Raw genomic sequence first — 27,953 nt, 5'->3', positions numbered from 1 at the left:
CTAACTATGTTGTTTCCTAGTGAAATTGCGTTCCTTTCTATTGTTTGACAGATACTCAGGCAATGATGTTGAACCAAACTTGAGCAGATTCAGAGAGATAGCCAGCTTTTCACCATCCGTTAGCAAAGTCGTTTTAGTAGCTACATCAGCAAACTGCTCGCCATCCATTGTTAAGAATCTTATATCCTTTTTAATATGGTTGAAACCTTCTGCTGATGTAGGAATTGCAGGCTTAGCTTTAGCAAGAGCCCATTTCTCGACAAAGTTGAACAATTCCACTTCAGAGGTCAATGCCAGTGACTCGAAACCCAGAATCCAACCCACTGTTTTGTGTTTAGCTGATAAAAAACCTTCTTTACTTAAAATATCGAAAGTGTTTTCCTCAACAATTCTCTCGCATAGTTGATTCAATTCTGAAATACTCCTCTCATTCAGATACTCATAGTACTTCAATGCTTGTAACCGATAAGTATCTTTTCCTTCCTCCAAAAGCTCCATACATTTTGTAGCAAGAGTAGGTATACTATACTTCTTACCAATTACAAGTGTATAGATGATTTGATCATATGTTTCAAAACTCACTTCACCTGTATAAATGTATTGCTTCATTTTCTTAAATCCTTCAGGTTCCAAATCACTCAACTCGACCACTGAATTTTCTTTGAGGTCTCCGTAGAATTTAGCATAGAAAACTGTACTGGCTGCAGAGAAAACCAACTTGTGTCCTTTGATCACACTTTTTTCATTTCCTACTAGAAATTCGCAGTCACTAGTGATGTCACTGTCGTAGAATTGATGGAATCTCCTATCGAAAGATCCCTTCTCAATTTTGCAGGTTTTGTCAGGTTTGGAGAGCGGGTCCGATTCCATTTTGTAGCAAAGATTGTATGGTCCAAGTTGTTCTGTCCTCAGGCGATGTCAAGAGTAAACTGAGAGAGAGAGAAAGTGATGTTGAGTTATTATGAGAAAAATCTATGAGATTATTGGAAAGTTATGAGTGAAAAAGTGGAAAGAATAGATAAACATTCAGAACAGTTCAATTGAAGCTAACAAATTATTTTTTGAAAGTTGAGGATTTGTTTATTTAACCTTCCGGTAGTCGCGCCCTACTCAATCACATGAGCAGTGGCGTGTTGTAATTTGTACAACATCCAATTTTCCCATTGTTATGTACTCTGTTTATTGTCAAAACATATTAATTAATTGTATAATTACTTTTCCCATCCTCTTGGATTATTTTACGCCTATGAACATTTGGATGATTACCATTTCATAGCCCAATAAGGTACATCAAGCAAAGCCATCAATTCTGTGTTATTGGTTCATTTACATTTCCCGTATACAGTCTCTCCCTATCTTATGCACAGTGCGACTTATGCACTGTCGCGACTAAATGGCATCTGAATACTGAACCATTGCTCGGTTGATACTGCAACTCAGTGAAGTGATGGGGATAGGTGATTCATTCACCGAGACTACTCCATTCAACAGTTTTGTGCAGCAAAAAACTGACACTGTTGTACTTTTTACAACAGCGCGACTGCCGAAAGGTTAAAGTTGAAATATCTGAGTAAACAGACACGATTATGTCCTGAATGTGACATTCCGAGGGAAAATAGTGGTAGTATCTTTTCTATTATATCTATAATATCACAGACATATTGTATTATTATACTAGAACAATATACATGATTCAACAGTTGTACCAACCTGTTATTCAAGGCTATGGTTTGACACAGAAAAGGAATAAACTAATCTTTGTTCAAGTATCTATGTTAACGAAAATGCAACAAGGCTTGGAAAATGCAACAATACTTGGAAAATATTTGTCATCGTAGTTAAAAAAGTAAAACGATTTTTCGAAAGGAAACAGAAATGAACCAATGACTGTCTCGAAGCTAATCGTTAGAAGTTTTAAAGCCAGCTACTGGATACTACAATATAAAATAATGTAGAGTTCTTAATTAATCGTATTCTAAACTTTCCTTAATTCCTTTTCACGATATGATATCGTCAACCGCACGGAAGTGGTCCTATGGAAATTGGAACAGTCCCTCCGCACCCATAGACGTTGTCGATTTGTCAGGTGTACTATAAAAATATTGATTAACTATCCTATACTATTAAACTAGCAATTTCTGTTTATATGTTCAGATGTTTAGATGTTTAAATGTTTATATTTCACCGGATCTCGAAAACGGCTCTAACGATTTTCACGGAATTTGGAACATAGTAGGTTTATGATATAAAAATTCGATTGCACTAGGTCTCATCCTTGGGAAAAATTGCTGAACAACATTCAAAGGATAATTCATCCTTGCCTAAAACAGCTGAGACTTTCGTCGTCTGTGGATAGTAAAAAGTGAGCGAGTAATTCTGTGGAAAATCAAAATATCGCATCTCCGAAATTCATAAGCTGACGTATAGCCAGCTGTAAAATATAAACACGATCATTTTAGAGAATTGTGTTCTGTTTATCAATAAATAAAAATAACGAGCGTAGCTCGATGCCTCGATGTTAATTTATAATCTGTTGTGAACAACGTTAACCAACTCTTATTTGGCAACATTGCACTCGTCTGGTTCGATTTCCATCAGGCTCGACAGTTGTCCACAGCTGTGGACAGTTGTCATTATAGAATTGATTAATATGTTCATCATACATTTGACGAATTGATATCGTCTATAGGTGCGGAGGGTCCCATTAAAATATCTTTGTGCGGTTGACTAGTCATGCGAACTTTAGAATGACGCATGTTTTCCGAAGCATGTTTTGTCGTTAAAAAACCAAAAGGGTACCAGCTTATCAATTTGAAAAACCATGTATTTGTATTGTGTGATAGCAGCTTGGATGTTTAAAAATTGGATGAATCGATTAGAGAAAAATGGTCAATAAAATATTACTGTTAATAGGTGGCAGAAAAATCACGTACCTCATTCAATAGTTCCTCAGTCCTTAGTTCTTCAATAGTTCCTCAGTCCTTAGTTCTTCAATAGTTCCTCAGTCCTTAGTTCTTCAATAGTTCGTACCTCAGTCAAAGCTCCGAATCAATGGTCATTTAGTATACCTAAGAATAATAGAGAAACATTGATTCACTGTATGATTTAAATCTATGGCTTAGTGCAAGAACTACCCATGTCAAAATATCAACTTTCTCACAAATCAGCTTGAAAGTTCACCTTGTATTTTCCAACTACGGCATTTCAATACGGAAATGCGAGTGCTAGAAGTGCAGAAGTCGACATTGGTAGTTCTGGCACAGAGTATGAATGACAATCTAAAAACATATGTCTTCATTGGTAGTTTTCGCACTCTGAGAGTGGAATAACAGTTATTTATAATTTAGTAACTAAATCATGACATTGGAAGTATACTTTTTTTAACTTTTTATTGCTTTGAGATAGGGCATTGTCACTTCTGGAACTAAAAATAATCTATATTAGTGATGTATTAGTGTATTAAACTCATTTTTGAAAAAATTGACATTGGTAGTTTTTGCACCAAGTAACAGAAATATTCTCAAAGACTGAGAAGTAAAAGTTTAGTATGATAGTCTTGAGCACAATGATAGGATTATTATAATTGGCAAAGTGCCGGTTGCACAAAAGCCGGTTAAATTTTAATCGTGATTAATCCACGAGAGCCAATCAGGGAAGCCGTCTTATCAAGAAGACCTTCTTGATAAAAGACGGCTTCTCTGGTTGATTCTCGTGAGATGAGTCACGGTTGAAATTTAACAGGCTGTTATGCAGTCGGGCCAAAGTGATTGAAGTATTAACAACCTGTTTCAAGTATCAACTCGCACACTTGAAGCTGTAGAGACGTTTCAAGTGATAGCAGAAAAAGGGGAAGGAGGAGAAGAACAGGAGGAAGAAGAAAAAGAAAAAAGATGAAAATGTAAACTCCTCTACAATATTCGTATGCTTCCAATACGTGCTTGTAATTCGTTTATTCATTTCAGACAAAAATCACTTTAGCAGCTCTACTTGGCAATTATTTCATCCATCAAAACTCAAATTGAACTGATAGACAATAATTTATCTTGAACGGTAAAGTAGTATTTTAAATTTGAGTAGGATCACCAATCACACTCACCTTAGAATCACATCCTTTTATGAGATACTAAGCCGTTCTAATAATTTTTCTCTCCTTTCTGCTTTGAATAGTATCATAGAGAAACGATAACATAAGTATATATCCCATGGTATAGGGCATTCATGTCGCAATTTTTACTGTTATCTCAAGCCGATTACTGTCGATTATTGTAGATTTTTACTGTTTTGGCCGGGTGAGAGTGTTTGAACGACACAATATGAGAGACTACCAGCGTCACCCAGCTTCATGGGAAAGAACTACGTGGACTATCGGCTTGTGAAAACAGTAAAAGTTGCGACATAAATGCCCTATACCATGGGATATTAGCTTACGCTATTGTTTCTCTATGATAGTATTGATTATTATTGTGAATATCTTCAAAACGGTCTGAGACATCGATATGAGGTTTTCGCCATTCTTTTTTCCTTGCAATCACGTATTGAAATTAGCACCTTACCATTTAAAAAAATAAAGTTGCATTCAAAATGGCGGATACAAGATGGTGGACCAGATTTTTAAACTCATATAGTAAAGTAGTTTTTTTTTTTCAATTCGAGTAGGATCCCCAATCACACCCACCGTCAAATTACCTTTTTGTGATATTAAGCCGTTCTCGGTCTTTTCACCCACTCTGTATGGGTCCTACGATTGGCCATTAGCTGTCGACCAATGAAGGTTGAGCTCCACATCTCTACTATCATTGGCCGAGACTGGACACGCCCTAGTACACCGAATATGGTCATGAGTCCCGTTAAACAACAATAAATTATGAGAAACTGATTATCTATCAATTATTTCAAAATGTTTCAAAGAGTTAGTGGTTTTGACAATTCAAGTCTTTCTTATTCAAAACGGATATCAATCAATCAATCAAGAATCTTCTTCATTCCACAATACAGCAAGTACAAAAATGATAAATAATATAGATATAAAATACAAATAATCAAGTACTTAAATTAGGGTTTCATATTATACATTACGGAATGAGCCTACATGGGCACTGTGGCCTGTGCGTAGACTCGAGTTGGTATTTCAAGTTGGTATATCTAACAACATTACCCAATTCCTCTTTTGAATATCTGATATCTGTAGCCTATGAGGAGTTGAAATGGAATCAATAAATAATCTGAGGCTCTGCAGAGTACGAGATTACCTTCACAACATTACAGAGACTTAAAAAGTGGATCTGTAAAAGTGGTGTGAATGTTAAAGAATCTGTGAAGACAACACATATTTGTAAAAGTGGTGTAAATGTTAATGAATCTGTAAAGACAACACAGATTTGTAAAAGTGGTGTAAATGTTAATGAATCTGTAAAGACAACACAGATTTGTAAAAGTGGTGTAAATGTTAATGAATCTGTAAAGACAACAAAGATTTGTAAAAGTGGTGTAAATGTTAATGAATCTGTAAAGACAACAAAGATTTGTAAAAGTGGTGTAAATGTTAATGAATCTGTAAAAACAACACAGATTTGTAAAAGTGGTGTAAATGTCAATGAATCTGTAGAAACAACAAAGATTTGTAAAAGTGGTGTAAATGTTAATGAATCTGTAAAGACAACACAGATTTGTAAAAGTGGTGTAAATGTTAATGAATCTGTAAAGACAACAAAGATTTGTAAATTTGGTGTAAATGTTAATGAATCTGTAAAGACAACACAGATTTGTAAAAGTGGTGTAAATGTTAATGAATCTGTAAAGACAACACAGATTTGTGAAAATGTTGTAAATGTCAATGAATCTGTAAAGACAACACAGATTTGTAAAAGTGGTGTAAATGTTAATGAATCTGTAAAGACAACACAGATTTGTAAAAGTGGTGTAAATGTTAATGAATCTGTAAAGACAACACAGATTTGTAAAAGTGGTGTAAATGTTAATGAATCTGTAAAGACAACACAGATTTGTAAAAGTGGTGTGCACCGTTGTAACTTCAATAAATAAATCATTCCAGGTTCTGCAGAGTTGAACATTACCTTCACATTCATTGCAAGTTTCCTGTGTGAAACGAATAGGCTACTGAAATGTAGAATTTGGATATTTCAAATTAGGTCTGTCAAGCTTGTTGATAGAGTATCTCGCAATATTGAAGGATGATAATATATCATAGCCTATCATGTAATTTCCCTGTGAATTTGTGTTTGTCTCTATTTGGCGATAGGTTGCCTGGATATGACAACCAGTTGACAACCAAATTGAATTAGATTGGATTTTCAAATGTGCCGCCATGAAATAGGCACAAAATGGCCGCTCCATAAGGAACACGGATGTCTTGACCTGGTTTTATAGATAGACCTTGGTCATATTTCCAACTCCGCCTACTCTCTCCTGATTGGTCGCACTATGAGATGGATACTGTTGCAGGCTAAGCCTCTGTTACTCTCACTCTATCTTATTAATTGTATCATTGGTAATTGTATAATTAATAGAGAAACAAATATTATGACACTAATTTGAAAAAATGTCGTTTCTCCTGACGTTCACAAAAGTATGATCTGGGTAGAGTCACAGATAGTGAATCTATTTTATATTGTGGTAAAGTGTAGAACCAAAATCGACTCAGTTTAATGTATATTGTGTTTAAATGGTTATATCATAAACATTTTTCCCATTATGAAACAAATTACCTAGCAAAACAATATAATAAATCAACTTACAGTGTTTGAAATTTGAAGTAAGCTCACCTAAAATCCTCATACATGTGTTGAAATGTTGAACAATAAATATTTCACACCATTCCAGAATAAGTAGTGCCTGCCTGGGTAGCCGTAGTGTAATAATCGTAGATATTGTGATAATAATGGTGTGATACCTTAGTATAGATAATCGTGAGTGTGAAGGTCTTAGTATGATCGACTAGTGAGTGAAGCCGATTCATTTATAGTCAAAATTATGGGCACTTGCAGTTTAGAGTTCTTGAAACTTCCCCACTTATAATACAATCATGACATCACCATATGAAAATATTCTTCATTGTTGACAAGTATCTCTCGTATTTGAAGTAGTTTAAGATTATAACTTCCTGAAAACTCTCCAATTCGAGTAGTTAGAGGTGGATAAACTGGAATAGTTATTTGTGCAACTAGTGCGCAAAGTGACAGTTTGCTGCACCGAAAGAAACGTTTACGCCCGAGCCGTAGGCGAGGGCGGAATGGTTTCTTGAGTGCAGCAGAGGAACTTTGCGCACGTATTTCACATTAAGTTTTTCCTACAGTTACCATTGAATATGAAAAGTGGGTAATTATGGGTAAAATTGCCTGAAATCCATCAAATGTGAATCTGTGTAATTTTATCATTGATAAAAACCTTAATTTATTGTCAAATTGAATAAAAATGTTGTCCTAGGTTATAATATATAATTAATAATTTGCTCGTTGTGCTTCGTTGCACCTCTGCTCACTATAGCAGCCCAGTCACTGTTACCAACTTCATTTCGATTTTGCTGCACTGTTGCTCCATATAACCTTCTAAGTATTTTGCGTTGCCATGTTGCAAATCTGGAGTGCAGGAAAATTTTTCTCGCACTAGAGCGGAACAGTGATTCTTTGCGTTCTGTAATCAGTGCAGCAATGGCCACTTTTCAACGTAACTGTAGGAAAAATTAATTCCAACACAGATAAAAAAATTGATTCGAAAACAACTGAAGTAGTGGAGAAGTTATCATGTAAAGTAGTGGTTCTCAACGGGAACGCGACTAGGTGCCACCCCGACTACTTGACACCCCAAACTACTTGACATCCCGACTACTTGACATCCCGACTACTTGACACCCCGACTACTTGACACCCCGACTACTTGTCCCCTTTCAAAATCGGTTTCTATGGGACAAGTTGACATGAGCCATCCCCGTCTACTTGTCTCCTTTCTGAGGAGGTGACAACTAGTCGGGGGGACACCCTGACGCGAGGGTGCGAGGTGTCAAGTTGTCGTTTACGGTCATGACTAGGAGTCAAGTAGTCGGGGGCACAACTTGACGGCAATGGTATATTTTTACGAGAGGTCGCCTATGACCAAAATGACCAGGTGTCAAGAAGTCGGGGTGACACCTAGACGGCGACTCTTCCCAACCTTATTCTTAGCGATCCCCCTTGAGTTGTTCTCTCATTCTCGTGAAGGCCTCACATCTATATTGAGGTCCACGTTATAATGGCAGTGTTTGATTGACAATTGTATTGCTATCATTCAACAAAGCGGACAGCGCTATCTCTTTCTCGCTTTGCTCTGTTGCCAGATCGCTTTTTAACAATGTAGAGATATAATTAATTAACAAAATATCAAATCTTGATTATGAAACCATTGGAAAATATAATTTATTGCTTGATAGAATATAATTGATTATTTTAAAAGAGAATGAACAGTTAATATTACTTAATAAACTGGTATCAGTTATCCTTCATAGAAGACAGAGAATCGGCAACGTTGTTCTCCTACACTCTTTCTACACTGCAATTAAAACGTGGACCTCACTATAGAAACAACGGAGTTCAATTAAAAATACACCCACTATTTTAGTAGGTACTAAATCTTAGTCTTCACGAATTGAAATAGATTTGAATGAGAAATTCACAGAAATAGATAGAGGATTCATGGAAAACTTGAAGAAATCTCAAATTTCAGCCCTGATTTCTCAAAATTTTCGAATTATTTCTGAACATTTTTTCTCCAGTCCGTTGAAACATGAATTCTTATAGTGAATTCGTTCGGATCTGCTGATGAATGAATAAGTTATACAGTTTACAAATACATATAATTATTTCTCATAAATATATTGATATCGAGGACCGAGCTTCGCTCTGGAGTACAAAAGCATAAAAAATTTATTACAAAAGAAGAAATTATAATAACATTCAAACAGAAATGTTCTATCTCAGTGGTCGCCAAACTGATGAGTCTGTGAGCTAGAATAACATTTATAAATCTTCTAGTGAGCTACCAACGAATATTAGAATAAACAAAGTATTTTTTATTGCCTATAAAGATACATTTCTAGTGTTGAAATCTGTTTATCCCATAGCAAAAAGTAGAACAAAATGTACATTTCAATGAGAGCAGTGGAACTCTTTTAGTCATCAAGTATTTTCTTGATGTTTGGAGTGTACGTTGTAGCCGCCATTCTGATGCAGTTGTCCAAAAAATGTTCCTATATGGATTTTTTATGAATTTCATACTTGATAAAGATGATTCACACAAGTAGGTAGAGCTGAGCATAGCTTTCAACCTCAATGCAACTTGAATAATAATAGGATATTTTTCTTTGGTGACTTGAGGCCAAATATTTCCAGTTGTAGAAAGTGATCTGAGAGACAAGATAATTTTAAAAATCAACAAATTCCATTTCAACTGAAGCTTGATCTCCACCAGAATGTTTTACAACACAAGCTACAAAATCTACTGCATCGATTTCTACAAAAGGAGAGTTGACGAATTGTACCATATTTGATATGCTTTTAAAATCTTGAAATCGTTGATCAAACTGTTGTCTCAAGTCTGAATTGTAACGTATTCTTGGTTATTGCTAAGGTTTTTTCTCGTCATTGATCTTCTTCAGACTGGAAAAATGTTTATATTCAAACTAGAGGACATTCTTTTCCCACATCTCAAGCTCCTTGGAAAACGATTTTCCAGTTGAAATCATTCCACCGATGTCCTTATCTTTCCCTTGAAGCTGCAGATTTAAATCATTCAACTTCTCAGTTATATCTGTGAGAAATGCACAATTTTGTAGCCATGTTTCTCAATGCATGGTTGACAACCCAAGCATTTCTATGAGCTACCAAAAACTACCCCACGAGCTACCGGTAGCTCGCGATCGACTGTTTGGAGACCACTGTCTATGTAATCACAGTAAATTGAGATTAATTCCCAGAGGAATGCAAAAATTTCCCTCACAAAGGCCCAGTTGCACGAAAGCCGGTTAAATTTTAATCTTGACCAACTTCACGTGAACCAAATCAGAGAAAACCATTTCAAAAAGATGGATCTACTGGAATTAATCAGGATTGAAAATAGCCCGGCTTTTTTGCAACCGGCACTAAGTACCTGATTGAATGATTACAAAAGTTCTACAGCTGAGTCTTAATTTTGCCACAGTCTCACACACACATGAACTCGCTCACTCACTTCCATCACCAACAGACGACGAAATAATTATTATCAGCTGTTTCTCCAAGGATGAAAAATAATTATCCTTTTAATGACCTTCAGCGAGTTTTCCCAGGGATGAGACCTAGTGTAGTCGAAGCTATATATTATAAACCTACTATGTTCTGAATTTCGTGAGAATCGTTAGAGCCGTTTTCGAGATCCAGTGAAATACAAACATATATAAACATCCAAACATCTAAACATGTAAGAAGAAGTTGCTCGTTTAATATTATAGGATAGCTCCGCGATTCACAAGCTAAACCTAAACTTCAGTTACTAAGCAGCTAAGCTTCCAACTCTTCACCAACTCTCACAAAACTCACATATATGACTAGTCAATCTTGATACCTTTCTGGGGATACTATGAAATGAATTGAATGAAAATATCAGAAAAAGATTCAATGATTGAACATACTCCAGTTCAACTGACTGGTAACAAGGTACTCTTGATATAATGTCTGTCTCGTGAGCTGTTTATTGGGAAGCATTCTAATTTTTCAATCCATCACAGATTGTATCTCTCCACTTTTCTAGAATAATTGTATTCTTTTGTTGCACGTCATTCATGATTGAAATAGGTAGGCTAAATCTTGTGTTGAACTTTGAATAATTGAGTTGGTAACACTATCGAGACTCTCCCACTCACTTTTAATTTTTTCAAAATATACTATTTAGGCTAGATGGACCCTTGAGTGACTTTTCACCATTCAATTCCAATGCAACAAACACGTCATACTAATTTACTTCACTACACCAACTCAAATAAACTGTACGGTATGTGTTGTAAATTCTCAAGTTAAACTCTAACTCAGCTGCTTTAATTGCAAGTCCATTTTGAATTGAAGCATTGATATAGAAGTCATTCAACTCGAAAACTGTTTTGTAGAGCTCTAACCTAGAATGTGATCAATTTCAATTTGTTTTGAACCCTCACTAGGCCAGTTACACACACATCGATTTTAGAACGTACGATTTCTGCCGTCCTTATGAATTCTATCAGATTAAACGGAACTTGACAAACATCATCTGTTTGAAATCATCTGTTTAATCTTATAAAATTTATAAGGACGGCAAAAAATCGTACGAACAAAAATCGATGTGTGTGTAGCTCGCCTTATAGCTTGTCAGGGAATATATCAGCTGGAGAATTTCAACAATTGATCTTTGAGTTCTAGACTAGTAGAACTGAACTTTCTCTGACAACTCAAGTAACGTTAAACCAGAGGCACGGGGCTCAAACAATATAACGAGACAACTTCCCACATTAAAATTAATGATTATTAACTCTCAGGTTCTCATGCACCAACAAAGTTGAACACTAATCAAGGTTTACATGGAGATGTGACAGCATTTATTATAACGGGTTTGAAACCACTTTCAACCAACAGTCGACTTATTTCTGTTAAGGCAGTTATATGTTGCGTACAAGCCTGAAAGTATATTAAATTATAAAGTACCGTACGATTCTTAGCGACTTAATTATAATTGAGTGAAAAAGACTAAGAAATTGTCAAAAACCACAGATTTATTGATACTTAGAAAGACCGGTTTCGGTTATTACACCATTGTCAATCTCTGATAAACAATCCAATAATAATTGTTTGCCTTTGATGACTGCTGATACTCAGGAGTATAATTTTTTTGAGTTTATCAGAGATTGACAATGGTGTAATAACCGAAACCGGTCTTTCTAAGTATCAATAAATCTGTGGTTTTTGACAATTTCTTAGTCTTTTTCATTCAATATGAATAATTACCACAATATCAACTTCTCAACTACACAAAAAGTAAATTATAATTCTATCCTAGTATCATTGATTAGTTGCCGAGTCTATTGTGATAATAATATGTCGATCTAAGACATCATTATTATAGTAAGTGCCGGTTGCACAAAAGACGGTTGAGTTTTAACCGTGATTAATTCCACGAGAACCAATCAGAGAAGCAGTTTTTTCAAAAAAACCTTCTCTCTGACTGGCTCTCGTAAAGTTAACCACTGTTAAAATTTAACCGGCTTTTGTGCAACCGGTCCTAAGTGTGATAATGGGAGAGTATTATCATAGAGAAACAATAACATAAGTAGATATCCCATGTTATAGGGAATTTATGTCGCAATTTTTACTGTTATCCCAAGCCGATAGTTCACGTAGTTCTTTCCTATGCAGCTGTGTGACGCTGGTAGTCTCTCAAATTGTTCCGTTCATACACTCTCACCCCAACAAAACAGTAAAAATTGACAATAATCGACAGTAATCGGCTTGAGATAACAGTAAAAGTTGCAACATAAATTTCCTATAACATGGGATATCTACTTACGCTATTGTTTCTCTATGGAATTATCATAGAGAAACAATAACATAAGTAGATATCCCATGGTATAGGGCGTTTATGTCGCAACTTTTACTGTTATCTTAAGCCGATAGTCCATGTAATTCTTTCCCGTGAAGCTGTGTGACACTGGTAGTCTCTCATATTGTGCCGTTCATACACTCTCACCCCAACAAAAGAGTAAAAGTTGACAATAATCGACAGTAATCGGCTTGAGATAACAGTAAAAGTTGCGACATAAATTCCCTTTACCATGGGATATCTACTTACGCTATATTGCTCCTCTATGGTATTATCGAGAGAGAAATAATTATTATTTAATGGATCAGATGGAATTGGAATCATAAATTGAAATAATGTTCTTTGACTGTACTACATACCTAACTCACTCTCATTATTGAAAAAAAATTCTATTCAATGATTATTGAGCGAATTCTAGCGATATTTAAGAATTGGCCGGATACAATAATTTGCTAGATGAAAATAGTGAACACAAACAGATTAATGGAAAGCAAGAGGAATCGAATCGAATGGCTGGGTCATGTAGTGAGAATGGCTGAAGAAAGAGGACCGGATAGAATGATATGGATGATATAGTGATTGGGACGAGGAGAAGAGGAAGGCCAAGGCGATGGATTGGTGATCTACGTGTGATGGGAGTGACAAACTGGCGGCAGAGAGCACAAGATAGAGAGACGTGGAGGCGTCATGTTGAGGAGGCCAAAGTTCATCATGGATCATAGAGCAACATAAAGTAAGTAATGAATTAATGGAGAATTGAACGAATAAGAAATATTATTGTACAGATGGAAATAAATTGGAAGTTCCATTTGTTCAAATTCTAATTAATTAATAATTATCAAACGATTATACTCGGATAATATCATAGCAAAAGCTCTTGAAGAAGAAGAAGCGGGCATTGTCATCAATGGTACCCATATAAACAACATCCGCTATGCAGATGACACTGTACTCCTTGCTGAAAGCTTAGAAGACCTGCAAAGAATGCTAAGCAATTTGATAAGGACAAGTGAGGAATATGGGCTTAAATGCCAAAAAAACAAAGTACATGGCCATTACAAAGCAAGAAATTCCACAAGAGCACCTTTTTGCTGGACAGGATATGATAGAACGGGTAGAGGCATATAACTATCTGGGAACCCGCGTCAGTTGCAATGCAAGTCACATGCCAGAAATAAAAATGAGAATTGAAAAGGCCAGAGCTGCCTTTGTAAAAATGAGAACTCTACTGTCGGCTCGTGACTTGTCTATTGAGGTTAGGACCCGTCTCTTGAGGTGCTATGTGTTCCCTGTTCTCTTGTATGGGTTGGAAGCATGGACACTAAATAGTGAATGTGACCAGACCACAGGCATTTGAAATGTGGAGCTACCGGCGGATACTCCATATATCGTGGACAGATAGAGTCACGAACGTAGAAGTTCCCAGAATAATGGGTAAGCAACTGGATATTGTGCGTGACATTAAAATACGAAAGTTGACTTACCTTGGACACATTATGAGAGGACCCAAGTACATGATTCTGCACCTCATAATCCAAGGTAAAATAGTTGGTAAGCGCTCGGTGGGACGCAGAAGAATGTCTTGGTTGAGAAACCTGAGGGAAGCGTTTAATTGCACAACCAATGACCTATTTAGAGCGGCTGTGAACAAGGTAAAAATCGCCATGATGATTGCCAACCTCCGAAATGGAGACGGTACTTAGAGAAGAAGATATTATCAAACGGGAATCCAAATTAAATACTGTAAATCACCCCGAAGACTTCTAGCTGTTTACCCTGTTGTCAATATTTGCAGTAGCAGAAGTCTTCGGGGTGATTTACAACATTTTAATTGGGATTTTCGTTTAATAATAATTCAATAATATTTTCATCCACTGGTAATCTACTCCATGTTTCAATGTTCATGAATGAATAGTATCACTAAAATACAACTATATTTGAATGAATACTTCTCGTTTTTTTAATAATAATAAATAATCATGTTTTCTTGTTCCATGCTCTCAATTCTAATTGAATTTATGTGTTCATCAAATTTAAATGTACAATATTTACTCTTTCACTCACATGATAATCCAAATTCAATTTAAGCTTGCACACAATTCTCAAACAACTTATTCAACGATTGGAACAGATGAACAACAACTGTTCAAGAGAAGATATAAAATGGAAGTGAATCATGACCGATTCAAATATACTCAACTGAGAAGAAGATAATATCCACAAAATTATTAGTTGAAGATGAGAAATGTCCACTCTTATCTGTACAAGTACTTGAGACTCTTCCACTGATAAATTTATTGTGAGAAGAAGATTGCATTTCGAATAAGAATTGTTGTTGTGCCTCGAGCACGTTGATATGACATAATGATCTAATTGTTTATTGAATAATAAACAAATCGTATAATCATATGAATCAAGCTGTTAATGATTCATTGTCAACAAGCATACTGGAAAAGATAACATTCAAATGATGGATAGTTTAAGAGAAATATATCTTTATCTAAAAACTATAGCCATTAATGGGAATAATGGGCTGGCCCCAAGCTATTGTATCTTTCAGGAAGATAGTAATGTTCCTCAATCATTTATTTATCCATTTATTCATGAATACAATAATTACAAATCATAATAAAGATAAGACTGGGCGATATCAACATTGGTGAACATCATCATCATTAAGAGCTAATGTCGCGGCCTCTGTCGTGGGCCGTCCACTGGCACCGATTTCGACCGAAAACTACCGAACTTCTCCGAACGATCCCCCAACAAAGAAAGCTATAGATGCTCGTCCATTGCAACAGGTTCATACGTCCGTGCACGGCCGACTCCGGCCGATCAAGATTTTGATCCGAATTGAATGGGATTTACCGGCTCTATCCGGCCGAAGTCGAGCTGAGACAACATTATCCTAAACTCGAAATTGTTTCACCGACTTGTCTGTCTTTGTTTTTTGAACTTGTTCTGTTTTATTTGATTTTATAAGTGAATTAGTTTGTGTTTTATTGCTGGTTCAAAATTTTTCTTAATAACTCAATATTTTCAAGTTCTGAGAGTTTATTGAATGTAATCATTCTATTATATTTGGTTTCTAATCAAATCAAATTCAAAATTCCTAGTTCATTCATTTCTGGACAGAAAAGTGGACTCAAATCTATTCAAGTGGATAGCATAACCTATCATTTTTATTCATTCATAACTCTACCTTCATTGTATTATCATTCATCTCATCATCATCACCTAGGCTTAAAATACTTCTAGAAAGTCGCCTTTGTAAAATAATAAATAGAATAACTATGGACAATGAAAAGCTGATAAGTTTGGTTCAAGAGCATGTTCCATTGTGGGATATGCGAGACAAAAGATATCATCGGCGTGATGTTCAAAGGAATCTGTAGACAAAGATCATTGAACAAATAGGATCTGAAGGTAAGATTATTGTAATTAATAACTAATTTAGTGGATATTTGTTTATTCACCATTCAAAATCTCAATAAATGATCATTGTTTATGAAAAATGTTGGTGGCTATGATAGTAGTTAATTCAATATTCAATAGTTCAGCCAACTACTGAACAAGATAATAATTGTTTATGAAACATTTTGGTGGCTATGATAGTAGTTAATTCAATATTCAATAGTTCAGCCAACTACTGAACTAGGCTGACGTAAACGGTTCCAATGGACGACCATATTCGGCCGAATTAACGGTCGGCAGATTCGTCGATCCAACGGCCAAACGGATCGGTTGAATACGGTTCCTGTGGACGATTACCCTATCTCTGAGATTTAGTCAATATGTCAAGAATAACAAGTAACATGCCTACTTGTACTTTTATTATACTTTATATTATTACAATACTACATTGAGTTTTTGTAATTATGGAATCAAATCCACTAATTTTTTGTACTTTGAACATTTTTTGTCTATTTCATTGTACTCATAGGATTAAATCCACAGTTTCTTGTACTTAGAATGTTTTTTTCATTTAATTGCACTCAAGGGACCACATTCCTTCTTTTAGCCGCCGACGATTCGTTGACAACTGTACTGTCTTTAGTCACGTCTGGTGTCATGGCGTTATTTGACCTAAAACTCAAACACCTTGATGGCGCTCTGCTACCATCGAACTCTGAAAAATCGCACGGTTCACAGAGGATAGTTTTTTCTACGTCTGTGAAGTTTTCACTGCCTAAAACTGACGATTTACTGGTGTTTAAAACTGTACGGAGGTACAGACCTTTAGCGGTTGTGAAAAGTACAGGGATCTCGGGGTTTCCCTTTTTTCTACCATGGGATTTTCTGGAACTAATATTCAATTTTGTACTTGTGTCAACATTTGCACAGGAACATTCGTGCACTGCGTTACTTTTTCGAAACCAAAACAACGAACATTTCCCTTCTTTTCTGACCTCTTTGTAGCAGAATAACACAACTACCGGTAATAAAGTGTTGAATAGATATCGTAGCCAGGTTATCGAAGTTTCAAAACTCACACCACCATCCACATTATGTGATTTTGTAAAGTTTGTAGCGATTGTTAAGGCACTGTATGGCATAACTAGTAACACAAAGAGACCGGTCAATGTTTTCAGAACAGTCTTGTCAGTTTTTCTGGGAGGTTTTGATGATGAGGTTGACTGTTTTGGTTGCGCAAAAAGGCCGTAAATAGTGATGAGGCAGCTTGCAGAAATGGTGGCCAAAGCTAGCAGTGTGTGAGGCTGCCAAACAGTTGACCTTGAGGTGTTGACAAATCCGCAACCGTTCCTGAAATATTCCAAGAGGAATAAAAATTATAAAATGTTTAATTCCATTATACAATTAAGAAGAAAGCACTGGGTTAGCTGTTTTGATTGTTATTATTAAATGTGGCATGCCCTCATTATATAATAACATAGATTGAATAAATAATCTAGATTGACAGTGGACGTACGCGTAACCCATCTTAATGCGACATTCACTTAAGAGCGCTCTCAATTATTTCTTTACTTTATGATAATAGTATCAGTAGACCAGCTGTGTTGATTGTGAGGTGACCTTGAAAGAGAGCGTCGTAAGAGTGAAAGACTCACTTCAATGTATCTAGAATACAGTGTGTCCCACGAGAAGTGTAATAGCCGAATACCATAGATTTTGAATAAAATTTGTAACAAAATATACCTTGTTAAATTTTCTTATATCGACCTTAGTTTTCAAGATCCATAGATTTCTCGATATTTTTGAAATAGGTCTATTCGTCGTCATTAAAACGTCAAACAATGGAACAAATTGAATTTTTTGGGGCTACTTTTAATATAAAGTAGCCCCAAAAAACCCTTTCAAATTATTTTGTCACAACATTTTCCGGACATTCATGCCATTTTCAAGTCATATTTTTATTTAAAGGAACAAATCATATGAATCTTACTGGAAATTTTGTCCTCTTCCAAACCATATCCTAAGAATTGAATTTCGACTGATAGTTTTCTAGTTTTGAAGTTCTGATAAAGTTGCGTAGGCCTATTTCGAATGTATCGAAAAATCTTTATACCTCAAAAACTAAGGACGATATAAGACTGTAGTAGTTTATTGACAAAAACTGTATTATGTATTATAATTATAGGATAGGAAGTAAGTGAGGAGGATTAGGATGAGGATGATGTGAAGGAGGAGAAGAAGGATGAATAGAGGAGGAGGTTTTGGAAGAGAAGTATGTGGAGGGGCAAGTGGCTGTGAAGGGTCAGGAGGAGGAAGTGAAGCAGCAGAAATAGATAGAACTGAAAACCTAAACTTTTATGTAATGCGGGTTGCATATACTGCGCCTTCTTCTAAAACCAAAACTGGTCGCATAACTCTTTCTTTTAAAACTTCTAAAAACTATTCTTTCTTTTAAAACTCCTAAAAACTGCACTTTCTTCTGAAAAAGGAGTGAATTTAATGGATTAATTTGCAGATGGATGGATTGGTATAATATACCATTATGTTTTTTCCGATTCTATCAATTTACTATTCATACAGTGTGTTCGAAAAGTCACAATCTTATCTGATCAATAATAATATTTCCAAGAAAATTTCAATATGGGTGTTCGAATCTTAGCATAATTGGAAAATATCATAACTGATATATAAAAGTGGAATGTTGTCGACAATCACCAAAATCAATCTCTGCTGATTGTGCTATTACATTGAATATTATATGGGAAAAATCTATTCATGGCACTCATTTTCCCATATATGTAAGGTATACAAACATCATAAAGCCGCGTTTACACTAGAGTTATTAACAAAATGTTTTTGTTACCAACAAAATATTAATAACTTATAGAATGCTTATAGATTCTATTAGATTGAACGGAACTTGACAAACACATATGATCATCATGTGTATGATAAGTTATGTTCAATCTAATAGAATAAGGATCAAGTTATTAACATTTTGTTAATAACTTTGGTGTAAACGCAGCTTCAGGCCCGCCAAAAAGTAGACCCACGCTAATCCACAAAAAGCAACCCATGCCGTGGGATGTCTTGTAAACCATTACTAGGCTTCTCCAGACATCTGTGTAATGATAATAATACACGCAATGAGTAATCCACTTGTCAGCTGATTGATTAAGAATAATTCTATAACAATGGTATTCTGAACATCACACGGCGTGGGTTGCTTTTCGTGGATTAGCGTGGGTCTACTTTGCGGCGGGCTCTAGTCTCTCAATTAAACACGCATTTGGCATTTGCGAAAACCATTTTAGACATGTGCACGTGTGCACATCATATGATCATCATGTGTATGATAAGTTATGTTCAATCTAATAGAATAAGGATTAAGTTATTAACATTTTGTTAATAACTTTGGTGTAAACGCAGCTTCAGGCCCGCCAAAAAGTAGACCCACGCTAATCCACGAAAAGCAACCCACGCCGTGGGATGTTTTGTAAACCATTGCTAGGCTTCTCCAGACATCTGTGTAATGATAATAATACACGCAATGAGTAATCCACTTGTCAGCTGATTGATTAAGAATAATTCTATAACAATGGTATTCTGAACATCCCACGGCGTGGGTTGCTTTTCGTGGATTAGCGTGGGTCTACTTTGCGGCGGGCTCTAGTCTCTCAATTAAACACGCATTTGGCATTTGCGAAAACCATTTTAGACATAACGTGACAAAACAGCACTAATTAAAGAGAAACTTTTCTAACTGGCACTTGTATTAATTTGGTCTTTAATACACTTTTGTCAACATAGAAGTTTGGTGACATTTAATTGAACCTATGTATTACTGATATCTTCTTGAACTTTGGTTTGTGTCCTTGATGGAACACCCGCTATCTTCAACAATTGTAAACTTCGTACCTAGGGTGGGAAATGCGTGTTTTCCGGCTCGAGATCTCAGTTTTCAAGTTCGAGACGAAGTTGAGAGCGTTTGAGAGCCGGCAAAGCATTTTCGCCCGAGTTGCAAACGCTATTTTTTGCCACACAACAAAAACAAACTGAAAACTTAATGAACTAAATTGAACTTCAAAACTTGGAGAATTGGAATTTGTTCTATCAGACACAATTAGTTGTTATTCAAGGTCATTCTCTCTTCCGCCCTAGGGCTGAAAGTGAACATTTTCAGCCCTAAGGTGGTATATAGCTATTTATGTATTAAGAGCGTAAAACGCGACTTTATCACTCGAGCCAAAACAGTTACCACGCGATGCGTAGCGGTTGTAGAAAAAACATTTTCGTCCTCCAGCTTATCTCGTGTCGGAAACTGATTTCTTTCGATCTCCATACATGTGGTTCAAGAACATTACGTTCTAGCAGATAGGATAAACAACCTATGAATAAAATTGTAATAATAATCATCATGAATTCTCTCTGGTCTTAGTGTTATTCTTTGGATATTCTACAAACATGATGTGTACTATTAATAATTTGTTATTAATAATAATAATAAATTAAAGTCACCAGTAATGACATAATCTGTTTATTTTACATTATTTCAACTTCTCGAAACGGAATCTACCTGAACACACACATTATCATTCTCAGTCTAAGTCCCACACACACTGTCACAACGCCATCTGTATTACATCATCCACATCATCCAAGTACACTACACATCATCTCCTTTTCAATACAGTAAAAAAAAAATAATAAATCGGAATATTAAAAATAAAACAAAATATTTCAACATGAAAATCACTGAAATTGAATTTACAAATCTATTTTCTTTGATAGACCTTGTCAGCAAGGTCTTTGCATGCAGTATTTTATTTCATGCATTAATTATGGTGTATTTTTGTAAAACAGAGTAGCTGTGCTAGATCACATTTCTTCATCCTATAATGAGAATTAATACAATCAGTATTATCAGCAAATTTAATATTTATTCGGTTAAAAAGTTGTCTTAAGTATTGTTTTATTATTCTTATTTACTATCTTTTTTTTTAGTTTTGTGCGCTGTTCTGTTGTTGTAAATTGGATGTGAAATAAAGAATCTTATCTTATCTATCTTATCTTCATTCTGTATAGAGTTGTATGGGTTGTGTAGCAGAGAGGACCTAGAGTCATACTTCGCCCTCAATAAAGGCAATTATTCAATTCAATTCATATCTACCTTTGAGGAAAATAGTAAACAGGCGCCCAACAGAATCCCTGCACGGCAATTGTGAGACCGATCAGCAGGGGCAGCACTCCAGCCCACCAGCGGCGCCAGAGCTTCGACCGTGGTTCGGAGTTCACCTGGAGAGCGAGCGCTGCCAGGTAGGCGGCCTGGGCGAGTAGCAGCCATAGCGACAGAGCGGCCGACACCGAGCACCAAACATGGCGGCCATCGGAGCCAAGATGGTGGCTGTCTGACCAAAGATGGTGGCTGTTGGAGGAGTCAGATGGCCGCTTAGCAATGAAGGCGGCGCCAAACAGGTGACCTTGAATCAAATGATAGGTGACTTTGAACAAATTCTAGATATAGATATGCGGTCTCCGCTATTAATTTTTTCATGAGATTCCTTATCGAAATCATGTATCGCATGACCACCGTCCTATTTTAAAAAATGAAGTTGCATTCAAAATTGCGGATCCAGGATTTTTAAAGTCATAGTAAAGTAGTATTCTCAATTTGAGTAGGATCCCTAATCACACCCACTGTCAAATTTTGCCGCTGAGACATATGTATGTTCACAAGGTATTGTCCATGTTTTACTTGATAAGTGGAAATGACGGTGTAACAGTGGACTATTGTGATTTGGTTGAGGGTCCCCATTTAACAAGAGGAGTGGTAAATCACAACCTACGAGGAGTCAGGCCAAACTGCACTCTTTTTAGGAAGTCATTTATTTTCTTACACTTAAATTTTTCAATCAATAACCGAATGATATCAAAATGGTTTTAAATAATGTTTTAGTGTTTGTTTAATAATCTTAAAAAAGTGTTTGAGTTGAACTCATTGTTTCCTATTGACTGGCTCATTATTCTTCTCCGTTATATTCCTAAACTCTGGTAATGTATTGTTTTGTTTTTTTCCTATTCATTTTTGAAATATATATATATATATATATATATATATATATATATATATATATATATATATTATATTTTGTTTCTCTTCGGCCTGCGTGATGAATAATAGATTATTATAATTATTAATACTAGATTAATCTTTCATATATTTTCCTTGTTGAATTTGTATCTGCCAGCTTTCTCTGTCTCTGTTTTGTTCCTTGTCTAACTGCATTGCTCTCAACTGTACTCCATCATGCGGACGTGATTTTATCACTTGCATGGTTGACTATTTCCACATATTTTTCATTTATAGCTGTATAGTGTAGGCAAGAATGGAGATTTATCAGTATTATTATTTATTTTTTAATATTTAAGTGATGAATTTCCTTTATGTATTATGCTCCATTATTACTTTGCTTTCTTCCAGAGCATTGCTACCTATGGCATACTCTTGTGGGGTAACAGTAGTCATATTGAAAAAATCTTGGTATTACAAAAAAGGGTGGTTAGAGAATTAACAAGTTCCGATAGATTAGCTCATGCCAAACCCCTTTTTATTGAGCTCAACATAATGACAATAGTGAATTTTTACATATACATAGTTTTATTACACATTAAAAAGAACATTTCTAACTTAAATCTGAGACTCGATACTCATTCTTATAATACACGAAACTGTGACAGAATTGATGTGCCATACCACCGACTTTCTAAGACAGCCAACAGCTATGATACAATGGGATAAAATTATTTAATAAACTTCCTACAGATCTCATATCAGAGTCAGATAAAAGATTCAAAAGTAGATTATGCAAATGGCTTCTGTTAAATCCTTTCTATTGTATCAATGAATTCCTTGAAAATGTAATTTCTCTATAGTTACCAGATGTATATTTACACTTGTGCTAGTGAATGTCTTATATCTTAATAGTACTGTATTGTGACCTGTATTTCAATTTCACCAATTTAAAGCTTTAATGATTGATTATTGACACACATTATTACCTAAAGACTGTTATGTGACATTGTTTTTTCATTATTATTGTATTGTACCTGATATTTGACGTTGTCTGTGTTCCATGAATTTGATGGCAATAAAATTTTATTTATTTATTTATTTATTATGTGTCATTATCATTACTTTAGTATTATTAAGTAGTGGTTATTTCTTACACTTGCACGAGTTGTTTGTTTATTTTGTTCTTTTCTTGTGGAAATAAATATATTATTATTATTATTATTATTTATTACCTTTGTGTATGAGATATTAAGCCGTTCTCGGACTTTTCACCCACTCGGTATAGTATGGTAGGTGGACGCAACTAGAAGTAATCACATCTTTCCGAAAAATGTTAGGAAATAATCACATTGGATGCATTTAAGTGCGTGTATGACCACGTATGACCAAGCGCGCAGATGAGAAACAAAATCTGGAAAGAGACATAAATAATAGAAGCACGTTGTGACTTGCCTCTTGCATGTAGCTACTCACGTACACTGAACGCAACCAGCAAGTGCAAGCGTTCAGTGTAAGTGTTCCTATAGCTCTTTCCACATTTTGTTTCTCATCTGCGCGCTCACAATTATCATTATAATTTGTGAAAATTGCCACATCTATTCAATCTATCCAATAAAGAAGCAAGAAATCCGACGTTTGACTAAAAAAGATGGCCGACTTGTTCTGTTTTGTATCTGTAGGAGGTTAGGTAGCCTATTTACACAAGGTCCTGCTTCTAGGCTATAGCATAGAGAAGCTATAGCGTAAGTAGATATCCCATGGTATAAGGAGTTTATGTCGTAACTTTTACTGTTATCTCAAGCCGATAGTCCACGTAGCTCTTTCCCTTGAAGCTGTGTGACACTGGTAGTCTTTCATATTGTGCCGTTCATACACTCTCACCCCAACAAAACAGTAAAAATCGACAATAACCAACAGTAATTGGCTTGAGATAACAGTGAAAGTTACGACATAAACTCCTTATACCATGGGATATCTACTTACGCTATTGTTTTTCTATGGCTATAATGAGACTTTTTATGAAGTCAGCACCCAATGAACGCTAGTTTGCTATATTTATCTGTCATTAGATAAAGATACCTTCTTATCAGCTATCCTCTATATAAGGAGTGACAAGGCAGAGAATCGGCAACAATGTACTCCTATCTTTCTCCACTTCCATTATAAAATGGACCTCACTACATACTGTAGCCGTGGCTAGATTTTTCACTCTTTTAGGAATTTGACCTTTACCTTGAACAGTGTCAAGTAGAGTGGCAAACGTCAGCCACTGCAGACAAGACGGTCTCAGCGTGACGGGTTTTCCGCTGGTGAATAGAAGGCCGAGCAGAGCGGACAGCGACAAAGTCGTGCCGACGACAAAGCTGACGCAGAGCAGGATGAGCGCAGGCCAGCGGTGACCCGTTGGTTGGTCGGTCCGGGATGGAAGTATCTCGACTGTGCCGTTGGCGTCCACTAGTACAGTCAGTCTGCGTTCTAACATGTCAGCACAAGTTTGATGGTCTCTAAAAGCAAAAATATAAACATTGTTTAGACTTTGGATGGTTTACAAATTCTGAAAGAAAAACATTGATAAAATGGTCTGTAATATTGAATAAAAAACGTTGTTTGATCGTCTGCAAAACCGGAAAGATGAACGTTTTTTGATAATGGAAGAAAGCATTGAGCATTGTTCTGATTAATCTATAGTGGGATTCATGTTTTGCATTCAATTTACATTGGTTTGATTAAATGTTTGGTTTGTCATGTTTGTTTGTTTAACATTGGTTTGAAATCCTTCTCTTATATCTTATTCTTATATCTTCTCTTCTCTTATCTAATTGGACAAATCCAATAGCTCTATCTCTATCGTTTCCCAGCAGACGGACGTAAGCCTATGCAGACAGGCGGATGAAAAATTCCTACCCATGTGTACAAATGTGGCAATGCACACATTTTTTCCATTTGGCACGCCTGCATGAAGACGTTCTCCGTCTGTCTGCAAACGTTTCTGTCTGCTGCTGCTGCTGTGTGCGTTTGCAAATTGGATTTGAATTAAGGGTGATGCCCACATGGGCTCAAGGCTTGTGCGTGATTATCAATCTACACAAACTACTGCATGGCTTAATTATAATTATTATTTGGGAGTAATCATAATGTTATGGCTTAGCTTATTGTATTGAAATTAAAATAAAATACGAGTACCTATATTATTTGACATGATGAAATGAAGGAAAATAAATTGTTTTCTATTCTACCTGTACTTGCTAGTTTATACGATGCCAATTGGCGAGATAATTGTCATAAGCCAACTGACTGGCATGATATTATTGTCTTCGTATAAACACTTAAGGCCAATTGTCTTGCCAACTGTCCCGACAATTGGCCCGAAATTCAACTGTCTCCGGGAGTAGACTATGGACAGTCAATTGGGCCCAGCGAGCCCCCCACCACTCGGAATTTCAGTTGTCGCGACAATTGGCGCCGTGTGAACGGTGTAGGCCAGTAGCGCTGTCTTGGTTTTGTCAGTTCAGCTGTTTATAGTCACAACAGATGACGAGAACTCGGAGATGTTTAACTGTCAACTAACGTGCCAATAGTTGGCCGCGTGTAAACATCTTCTCGTCTAACTGGCCTGACCTCCGACAATCCGCAACCACGTGATGACAATTGTCCAAAGACAACTGTCTCGCCAATTGACATCGTATAAACTAGGCTTCACTGATCTTCCTGGGGCCTGTTTCATAAAAGTTACAAGTCCTGTAATACAGGAGAATCACTATTCCAATTACATGCAATAATTTAATCCAATTATTTTTCATAAAAATAATTCTACACTTGTAAAATCACCTGTAATATTCGCCTGTATTACAGTTCATTCATTTTGAATTAATGTTTTCATTGGCCAGCGAGCCTAATGTAATATAATATTTTTAAGTGCTACTTAAGATGTTTTGGTGGAAAATCCACATTATCAAACTTCTGACGATGGACAGATTGCATTCATGCTGGAAAATAACTTTGTTAATGATGCATAGTTGATAAATTATAAAAACTACTTAACTTACATAACTTATAACAGTTATGTGAGTAGTAATGTTTCAAAAAAAGTTAATTATCAAATGTTAATGATTAAATTAACGACATTAATTAAATTCGTTTAATAAAAATCATAAAATATTATGGACGTACATTTTCTGAATATTCCCAATAACGCTTTATTGAGGAAAGCTTAATCTAAACCGTTCCTAATATTGATAAGTTTCCTGCATCATATTGTGAGAAATTCTGTCTTTGAAAATTCTTGGCTTATGAATAATAACATAGTCATCTTTACCAGAACTAGAACTACTACCTTCATCCATTTTAACACATGCATTTTCAACAAAATGTCGCTTTTCAAGATTCTACCTACACTTGTAAAAGTTTTAGGATGGTCTAAACAATGATAAAATATCCGACATCTTACAGGTCCAGTAATACAGGAAGTTTCTTTTTATGAATCACAATTATGATAAAGTCCTTTATTATTCACTTGTAATACAGGAAAATGTCTTGTGAATTGTTTTACAGGGAAAATAGTTTATGAAACACAAACTTCTAAATTTTACCTGTGATACAGGAACTTCTCCTGTATTACAGGACTTGTAACTTTTATGAAACATGCCCCTGATTTATGAATCAGACATTTTTTCCAATAAAAAAAATTGTGTTGAATTAGCCTGCTATTCTCTATCTATTCAAACTACAATTTTTTGGGGAAGATCATGGTAGAAATTTTGAATAATACACTTTTCCAGTGATCAATGTAGTGAAATAGCAGTTAATTAATACAGTACCGTATCCTATTTCCAATCCAATTTCAATATAGTACTTTCATAAATTACAGCAATTATAGTTATTGTTTTTGAGTTGAACAATATCTCAATTTATGAGGATATTTTTAGGTATGGAACCATTATTGCTTGATGGTTTCATGGTAGGCTAATACAAACATGAGCAGTTCATTTTGAGTTTATCTCACTTGTTTTACTTATTGAATATGATATTCATAAATTATGTTTAGAACAGCCTACATTGTAATCCAAATTATGACCTTAAAATATACCCTTTTATGATCACTTACCTGAATCATTGCTTATTTTATGCAATTTTCTTTAATTGGGAAAAGATTTTCTGATTCATATTTCAGGAAGAACAGCAGCTCCAGATCAATGGAAAACAATAATTTTTCCACATTTTCATCATGTCAAATAACTCACCAGTCATTAAACTCGAAGAATAAACATATTGCACAATACATCGCAGTACTCTGGTATCACACCTTGAGTAGGAATGATAATCAATCTATGGAAAAAATCCTTCGCAATTAGAAAAAAACATAGATTGTTGTTTTTATCAACTCTTCACTTGAAAATTAACACTTCATTTTTGGAAGGTGAGGCAATACCTACTACACAGGTAGGCTGAATGTAAACATCTAATTCACTTTTTTCAAATAGGTGTATCTGATAACTGATTAATTATCATTCACAAAGCATCTGATAACATATTATAATATGAACATCTTCAAATCTAACTATTTTCACAACCCTTCATCTTGATTCTATCAAATTTTTTTGACGAAAGAAAACTAATCCATTTTGAGATTGAACAATACACGTGTGACTAATGACATGGACAATTCCCGAGCGTTGACTGCCTACAATTCTCTCTTTCTCTCTCCAACCAGTAGCGTTACACTGTTTTGACTCATGTTTCTATAGAAACTAGCCGAATCGATATAGAACGCTATAGTATTCTATTGTGGAGGCCTATTCTTGTCAAAAAAGACCCGGAAGCAACAAGTTGTTCGACAATCATCATCAACGTCATCATTGTCAAGATCATCATCCGT

The 27,953-nt window shown here is 35.5% G+C and overlaps 2 protein-coding genes across 2 annotated transcripts; both read right to left on the bottom strand.

Moving 5' to 3' along the window:
* LOC111047317 (BTB/POZ domain-containing protein 6-like) lies at positions 1-2,974 on the bottom strand. The gene is made up of 2 exons (XM_022333041.2): positions 2,934-2,974; positions 1-929 (listed from the first exon to the last, which is right to left on the bottom strand). Exon 2 carries the CDS (start codon positions 868-870, stop codon positions 1-3), a length of 870 nt encoding a protein of 289 aa, XP_022188733.2. The 5' UTR covers positions 871-929; positions 2,934-2,974.
* Positions 2,557-27,927, bottom strand: LOC120350799. The gene is made up of 6 exons (XM_039425665.1): positions 27,511-27,927; positions 24,311-24,582; positions 21,176-21,485; positions 17,158-17,355; positions 14,076-14,186; positions 2,557-2,617 (listed from the first exon to the last, which is right to left on the bottom strand). Exons 2-6 carry the CDS (start codon positions 24,558-24,560, stop codon positions 2,557-2,559), a joined length of 930 nt encoding a protein of 309 aa, XP_039281599.1. The 5' UTR covers positions 24,561-24,582; positions 27,511-27,927.
* Positions 27,928-27,953: the final 26 nt, after the last annotated feature.

The sequence above is a fragment of the Nilaparvata lugens genome, chromosome 4 (assembly GCF_014356525.2).
Source record: "Nilaparvata lugens isolate BPH chromosome 4, ASM1435652v1, whole genome shotgun sequence".
Taxonomy (NCBI): domain Eukaryota; kingdom Metazoa; phylum Arthropoda; class Insecta; order Hemiptera; family Delphacidae; genus Nilaparvata; species Nilaparvata lugens.
Note: the sequence above shows the minus strand (reverse complement) of the source record. Positions and strands in the feature narration are given on the sequence as shown.

Coding starts and splice junctions, on each gene's coding strand:
- LOC111047317 (XM_022333041.2), bottom strand. CDS start 870: ATGGAATCGGACCCGCTCTCCAAACCTGACAAAACCTGCAAAATTGAG.
- LOC120350799 (XM_039425665.1), bottom strand. CDS start 24,560: ATGTTAGAACGCAGACTGACTGTACTAGTGGACGCCAACGGCACAGTC. Junction 17,356..21,175: donor GTTTACTATTTTCCTCAAAG/GTAGATATGAAT, acceptor GGAATATTTCAG/GAACGGTTGCGGATTTGTCA. Junction 14,187..17,157: donor ACATTGACCGGTCTCTTTGT/GTTACTAGTTAT, acceptor CGCTTCCCTCAG/GTTTCTCAACCAAGACATTC.